At 32.2% G+C, this 8,145-nt stretch overlaps 1 protein-coding gene across 1 annotated transcript; it reads left to right on the forward strand.

Moving 5' to 3' along the window:
* Nucleotides 1–308: 308 nt before the first annotated feature.
* Nucleotides 309–7,639, forward strand: LOC116174295. The gene is made up of 2 exons (XM_031492188.1): nucleotides 309–415; nucleotides 5,743–7,639. Exon 2 carries the CDS (start codon nucleotides 6,130–6,132, stop codon nucleotides 7,612–7,614), a length of 1,485 nt encoding a protein of 494 aa, XP_031348048.1. The 5' UTR covers nucleotides 309–415; nucleotides 5,743–6,129; the 3' UTR covers nucleotides 7,615–7,639.
* The last annotated feature ends 506 nt before the right edge of the window (nucleotides 7,640–8,145 follow it).

An 8,145-nucleotide genomic window follows, 5' to 3' on the forward strand; every position in this document is an offset into this window, starting at 1 on the left:
CGTAACTTCAATCCGAACTTCATTCTTTCAATTATCTCGCCATAAGTCCTACACAAAAAATTCGCAGTGCAACTCAGTGGGGTTGCACAACAAAATTTGGTGGCAGCGGTATAGATTGGTGAAAATCCAGTCAAACTTGGCGTTCCGGGTAAATAGGAAATCCTATGTTTGGAATAGCTGAGCAAGAAACGGTATTTGCGGTGATTTGAATCCAGGATTATTCGAGTTTTTCAGACAAGGGCCCGTCGTTACCGAAAACTAGAAGAATCCAGACCCGAATTACCAAAACCCAAAATTCCCAAGAAGAGGCAGTGTCAGCGTTAAAGTGTTTGTTAGTGAAATAAGTTTCTACAGTTTCGGGTGCATTGTGCTATTCGCTATTCTTTGGATTTTACACATTTTCATCAGATTAAAAGTAAGTCAGAAATTTATACGAACATTTTGTAACTTAATTATTACCTACTTAGTAGCTCGCTGTTTGAACGTTAATAATTTCATTTAAGCAGTATTTCGACACGAATCAGTATAGTTTAACAAATTTCGTAATCCGTAGAACAGCCAGCAATAAAGTACAAAAATGCCTGACAATAATGTAAGTGATGTTTCCAACTTAAATTTAGCAGAAGGTTCAAGTAGTGTAAATGCAGCAGGTAGGGATCAGTTTTTAAGTTTAGATGCAGCAGTAAAGTTATTAACAAATTTTAGTGGGGACAGCAAAGAAAGTGTTACGGAATGGATAGATAATTGTGAGATTATTTTAAACTCAGTTAGGCAAGTCGATTCCCATATGCTATTTCAAATTATTAAAACAAAAGTCTCAGGTAAAGCTAGGAATTTTATAAAATACAGAAATTTTCAAAATTGGGATTTTTTTAAGGAACATTTAGAAGAACTTTTTGCCGAAAAGAGAACTCTTTCGCATTGGCAGTTAGAGTTAAATTCAACTAAACAGTCAAAAGGTGAAAATTTAGATACATATTCAAACAAAATTGAAAAATGTTTAAGCAATTTGTTAGATGTGGCGACGGTAAATAAAACCCAAGAGGAAGCGGTAACTATCAGTGAATTATTGAGATTACAAGCCTTAAATGTGTTTGTCACAGGATTGCAAGAACCTTTGAAAATGCACGTAAAAAGTAGGGACCCCAAAACTTTAGAATCAGCTGTTGAATTAGCTAGAATTGAAGAAAGAGAACTTTTGAGTAATCGCGATTCACAAAATTATTTTGGTTATAAGGTAAATTCAAATCAACGTACAGTTCAAGGGAATTGTTTTGTTTGTAAGAAATCAGGTCATTCAGCTTCAAATTGTTTTTATAAAAACAATAGTGTTAAAACGAACGATTCACGTGTTCAAAATTTTGTTAGTGTGAAAAAACCTCAAGTGTTTTCAATGCAAAGCCAGCCCATATGTTTTTATTGTAAAAAACCAAATCACAGAATTGCAGACTGTAGGAAAAGAATATTTAATGAAAGGTTAAAAGCAACACAAAATGATAATCCTCATTCGATAAACAGGAACTCGGGAAACGAAAAAAAACTCTTCAACGAGAGGTCAGTTGGAGAAGTGAGTTTTAGGAAAGACCTCAATCGCAATTTTGGAAAGCGCAAGGTTACTAACTCAGAAAAATTAAGTAAATACGTAGGCAGTGGAGTTCATAATTACAACAGGTATCGTGATAAACGGACAGAAAATATACAAACAATCGAATTAAAGGAATTTCAGAACAAGGTCGAGATTAACTTAGCTAGATGTAAATTAAAATATGTAGACATTCCCTTAAATTTTTGTAAGAAGAGGGTTAATCGATTAATGATAGATTCGGGAGCAGATATTACTTTAGTGAAATGTAGGGCAGTACGAGAAGATATAGTAATTGATAAAAATCGGTCTGTTGAAATAAAGGGTATCACAAATGAAACCACTATCAGAACCTTAGGAGTTGTCGATGAAAAATTTTGTTTATCCGACAGAGAAATTGTTGTTCCATTTCATATAGTTAGTGATGATTTTTTCGTAGAAGGAGACGGAATTTTAGGAAATAGCTTTTTACACGCACTACAAGCAAATTTAGATTACAGGAACAATGTTTTGGAATTTGGAGATAAAAGGTATAGATTAATAAATTTGGATGAAATCTTGATTCCTGCAAGAAGTGAAACTATTACTAGAGTTCGGACAATATCAGATGGAATAGGTGTTTGTAACGGTAAACAAGTTAGTGAAGAAATATATTTAGGAAACTGTTTAACTCAGGCAATAAACAATTCGTGTGTGGTTAGCATAATAAATATTTCAGAGCAGGATCAGTACATAAAACCTCCAATAATAGAGCTAGAAGATTTAGAGTTCGTACAAGTAAATAGTATAAAGGGCGAAGTACAAGGAAATAGAATTGAAACCTTATTAGATTCGTTACGTACTCAGCACCTAAATGTAGAAGAGAAGGATTTATTGCTAGAAATTTGTAAGACGTATAGTGATGTTTTCTTTTTAGAAGGTGATAAATTAACTGCTACAAATATTACCACCCACAAAATTCCTACTTTGCCAAATGTAGGTCCAATTTATGCTAAACCTTATAGGTTACCTCAAACGCAAAAGGAAGAAATTGGTAAACAAACCGAAGAGATGTTGAAGGACGGTATAATTGTACCTAGCACGAGTCCTTACAACTCCCCGCTATTAGTCGTACCAAAGAAAATGGACGCGAGCGGCAAGGTTAAGTATCGCGTGGTTGTTGATTTTAGAAAACTAAATGATGTAACAATAGGCGACGCATTCCCTTTACCAAATATTACCGAAATCCTAGATCAATTAGGCAATTCAAAATACTTTAGTACTTTAGACATGAAAAGTGGGTTTCATCAGTTAGCCTTAGATAGGGAAGATCAGGAAAAAACAGCATTTTCAACACCTTTTGGCCATTTCCATTTTACTAGAATGCCTTTCGGTTTAAAGGGCGCTCCGTCTAGTTTCCAAAGGTTAATGAATACTGTACTTAGTGGATTACAGGGAATTAAGTGTTTTGTGTATTTAGATGATATTGTAATTTACTCCCATGATTTAAAACAGCACGGAGAAAAGTTAGTAGAAATTTTCGATAGATTACGCAAGTACGATTTAAAATTAGAGCCCAATAAGTGTGAATTTTTGCATAAAGAGGTTAATTATTTAGGTCATACTATTACGAGTGAAGGGTTAAAACCGGATGAAAAGAAAATAGAAGCGGTAAAGACGTATCCCGTACCAAAGATATCAAAAGATATTAAGGCATTTCTAGGATTAACAGGCTATTATCGTAGATTTATTAAAGATTATTCGAAAATTGCCAAACCATTGACTAATTTGTTAAAGAAGGACACAAAGTTTGTTTGGACCGACTTGTGCCAACATTCGTTTGATCAATTAAAAACCAAATTAATTAGCGCTCCGATACTCCAATACCCAGATTATTCAAAACCATTCATCATAACTACAGATGCCAGTCAGTTTGCAATAGGTGGTATATTATCCCAAGGAGATATTGGAAAGGATTTACCAATCGCATACACTTCTAGAACATTAAATCAAGCAGAATTAAATTACTCAGTTACCGAAAAAGAATTATTAGGGATAGTACATGCTGTAAAACAATTTAGACCTTACGTTTATGGAACTAAATTCAAAATAGTTACAGATCATCGACCCTTGACGTGGTTGTTTAGTGTCAAAGATCCAGGATCTAGACTAATGCGTTGGAAGTTGAAACTAGCAGAGTATGATTATGAGATTATTTACAAGGCAGGAAGGGTTAATACTAATGCTGATGCTTTAAGTAGAATTCCAGTATTTGTTTTAAACTCGGACGAATACACTTATTCAAAATTTACAGATTTTATTAAAACCAATTTAGTTATTAACAATAACGTGCAAGAATGTAACGACGATTTATTTAATGTTGCAAATAATTATTCTTTAGCACACTGCGTTTCGCAGGATTTTGTCATGAATCAAGGAATAGCTTTAGAGTTCAAGCAAAAATTTGGTAAAGTTGACGAACTAAAGAATCAACAAAAATCAATTCACGAAGTAGCTATCCTAGATGTCGGAGATAGGAAAATCTATTACTTGATTACGAAATTAAATTACTTTGATAAACCTTCTTATGAGGACTTATGGAATACAATTGTAAATCTTAGAGTGCAGTTAGAAAAAGACAATATAAGGAAATTAGCCATTCCACGAATTGGATGCGGTTTAGATAGATTAGAATGGGAAAAGGTCAGAATTATGTTACGGTATATTTTCAAAAGTAGTGGTATAGATATTTTAGTTTGTAATAAAAAAGCGGAAACGTTAACAGAAATCGATGACGAACAAAAGAGGACAATTTTAGAAGAATATCATGATAAAATTTTAGGAGGACATGCAGGGTATAACAGGATGTACAATAGGGTAAAGAAAAAATACAAATGGCCACACATGAAGTCAGATATTAAGGATTATGTAAAGAAATGTGTACTTTGTCAAAGAAATAAGACGAGTTCTTTAAAAACAAAAATGCCATTAGAAATTACAAACACTTCGAAAACTGTATTTGAAAAATGTGCAATGGATATAGTAGGTCCTTTGCCATTAACACAAAACGGTAATAGGTATTTGTTGACATTTCAAGATGATTTAACTAAATTTAGCGAGGCTATACCAATTCCTAATCAGGAAGCGAAAACGGTAGCAAGTAAATTTGTTACAGACATTATTTGTAGGCACGGAATACCAAAAGTATTGTTGACAGACCAAGGATCAAACTTTATTAGCGAGTTGTTTAAAAATGTTTGTACACTATTTAAAATTAAAAAAATTCAGTGTTCAGCATTTCATCCAGAATCTAATGGTGCGTTGGAACGCAGCCACAAAACATTGATAGAATACCTCAGAAACTACATTAGGGAAGACCAAACAGATTGGGACGAATATATCCCATTCGCCATGTTTACTTTTAATACAACTGTACATACTTCAACAAAATTTACCCCTTTTGAATTAGTATATGGACATCCAGCAGAATTGCCCAGTTCTATAACAGGACCCCCAGAATTTCGCTATACCTATGATGATTTCGTGCAAGACTTGAAAAATACATTGCGATATACTAGGGAACTTGCTAGACGAAATTTAATTGATACAAAATCAAAAAGTAAAGAATATTACGATAGGAAAAGTAACGTTCAAAGTTTTCACGTCGGAGATATCGTGTTAATCATTAATGAAACCATAAAAAGGGAAAGAAGCAGAAAGTTAAGGTCACAGTGGTTAGGTCCATATAAGGTCATTTCTGTAGATTCTCCAGTAAATTGTACCATTAAAATGGGTAGAAGGTTAGTAAGAGTTCACAATAATAGATTAAAGCATTTTTATGATTAGATTACACTAAAATATTGCAAAATAAGTTATAGGTAAAGTTCGATTAGTTTTGTGAAAGTAAGGATATTACATGAGTTAATAAATTTATAGGCAAAATATATTAATTGCTGTGGGAATAACTTGATACATGAATCCCGTGAAGTGTAGATAGCTCTCTTCAGTTGACTTATGTGCAATGATTATTAACTTAATTAATGTCACTACTATAGTTTTAGATTCTATAGGGTATTAAGTAGCATTGAAAAAAAAAAAAAATAAAAAAATAAAATAAAAATAAAAATAAATAGAATCTTTTTGCATAATTATTACAACTAAATTAATTGCATTTATTTCAGAATGCTAATCCTTTCTTCTGTTTTCTTCGCAATGATTACCAAAACCGGCGCCGAAGGGGATTACAACATCAGCAAGTACACCCATTCGCCTGGTATTCATTACGAACAAATAGGAACCGTTAAGCTTTATAACGATGAATTCGTATTAATAACCTATTTAGACATAAGTAATCATAATAAAAAGTTTGCACAACTTGAATTATATTATGAAAAGACAGCCAGTATTTGCGAAAGTCAAGCTTTCAAAAGCTATAGTGATTTCAAAATAGTTAATGTAAATAATTTAAAAGTTTGCGACTATTTTTTGAGAGCCTCTAAAGAATCGTTAAACAAAATCAAAATGGAGAAAAACAATTTAGTGAAAATGAGGAGTCATTAACAAACTTAATGAAAGAACAAACTGTGGTAATTAAATCGACAATTTCAAATTTTAATGCGACATTAGGAAACTTGGATCACAACGAAAAAATATTAATCGAAAATATGAATAAAATTGAAAAGGCTTTAAACGATAAAAATTCACAAATAAATTATTTAGATTTAAAGGTAGCTGTAGACGAACATATTTCTATGTTTAATTTAATGTTTAATCAATATCAACTAGAAACCATATCCCTAATTAATGCAGTTTTAGTTGCACAAAAAGGTCAGTTGCATCCAACAGTACTAACTCCTTCCAGATTAGTTTCCGAATTACAAAAGGTTTCACATAACTTGCCTCAAGGCTTAGAATTTCCGTTACCACTTCAAAATGAATTCGCTCACCTACTTCTTAATACGATTGGATTAGATGTATATTTCCAAAATCCGCATTTAGTGTATATTATTAACGTACCATTAACAGATAGTAGAGAGTACAGTATCTTTAGATTATCACCTTTACCTGTTCACGTCATTGAAAATAAATACATATTCATTCAACCAATTTCAAAATATTTAGCTGTAAGTGATAATAAACAACATTATTTGACTATATCAGAAAACCAATTCACAAAATGCAAGAAGTTCCATTCATATAACTATTTATGTAAACAACAACAACCTATATATTTGGCGTACCGCCATGAAATTTGTGAAATTAAATTATATAGAAGTATTAGTAAAGTTCCTAGTTCATGTGATAAAAGAATTACAGAACTCGAAAATAGCATTTGGACTCAACTAACACTTTCAAATTCTTGGATATATGTAATTCCTAAAGAGGAATCAGTAACTATAAATTGTAAAAATACAAATCCGTTTGACATACGGCTCTTTGGAGTTGGTAAAATTAGTTTAAGAAAAGGTTGCAAGGCATACTCTAGTTCGGCAATGTTAATATCTCATTCAATATTTTCGGATTCTACAATCTTTTTAGAATACGTACCCAATGTAGATTTAGACTTCGATTGCTGTGAAGATAATAGTAATAGTAAGATAAATATAACACAAATTAACTTAAGTAAGCATTATAAGGTTATTTCTAGACATTTAGATGATTTAAACATAGCTAGCCATAAGTTAGATGAAATAGACAAAATAAATGATAAATTAAGAAACAATATTCATAATCAAGCTATTGTACACAAATATTCTATATTGGCTTATATCGTAGGTAGTATTGTATTACTGTTAATTTTTTATTGTATTTGTAAGAAGACAAAAAATTGTTGTGGTATATGTTCAAGAGCAGGATTATGTATACATTTTAAACAACGTGTAAACACAAACGTCCCTCAGACACACAATATGTACTTTGACCGAGAATTAGATGCTGTATCAATTAGAAATAGTAGACATGGCTCAGAACCATCACCCGAGTTATGCGATAGAAATTCCGCAGCTTGTAATACAAACGCAATAGTAGGACGGCGTCCAACTAAAAATTTGTAAAATTGTAACCAAATTTTTCTTTAAGGGGGAAGGTGTGATAAACCGCACCTGCATATAGTTGACTATGGGAAGTGCTTTTAATGCACTAGATTTCCCTAGAAATCTTCACATTTAATCGCTTTGATATCTAACTTAATATTTGATTTCCTTGATAACTAGTGATGTATATTGTTACGAACCTGTTTCAGCTAAGATAAGACTTTCAGCATTTTCTGGAATTATACTAGAAAGTAGGATAGAGGACTGTCCTATGTAATCACACTATACCATTTTACAAATGACTATAATTACTTTATTGAAACTACTTTCCATTAATTCAAACTAAAGGTAAGGTGATTATGTTAAAGGCAGTCCATCTTAAACTTCGAAATGGTAAAAACGTAAAACTTGTAACCTGCATGTAACCTGTGTGTGGAAGATATTACCTAATGAATGTGTACCAAATAAAACGTAACTTCAATCCGAACTTCATTCTTTCAATTATTTCGCCATAAGTCCTACACAAAAAAATTCGCAGTGCAACTCAGTGGG

Source organism: Photinus pyralis, unplaced genomic scaffold (assembly GCF_008802855.1).
Source record: "Photinus pyralis isolate 1611_PpyrPB1 unplaced genomic scaffold, Ppyr1.3 Ppyr1.4_LG6, whole genome shotgun sequence".
In the NCBI taxonomy this organism is placed as follows: domain Eukaryota; kingdom Metazoa; phylum Arthropoda; class Insecta; order Coleoptera; family Lampyridae; genus Photinus; species Photinus pyralis.

Excerpts from the sequence above, each read along its gene's own strand:
- LOC116174295 (XM_031492188.1), top strand. The coding sequence starts at position 6,130 with ATGAAAGAACAAACTGTGGTAATTAAATCGACAATTTCAAATTTTAAT.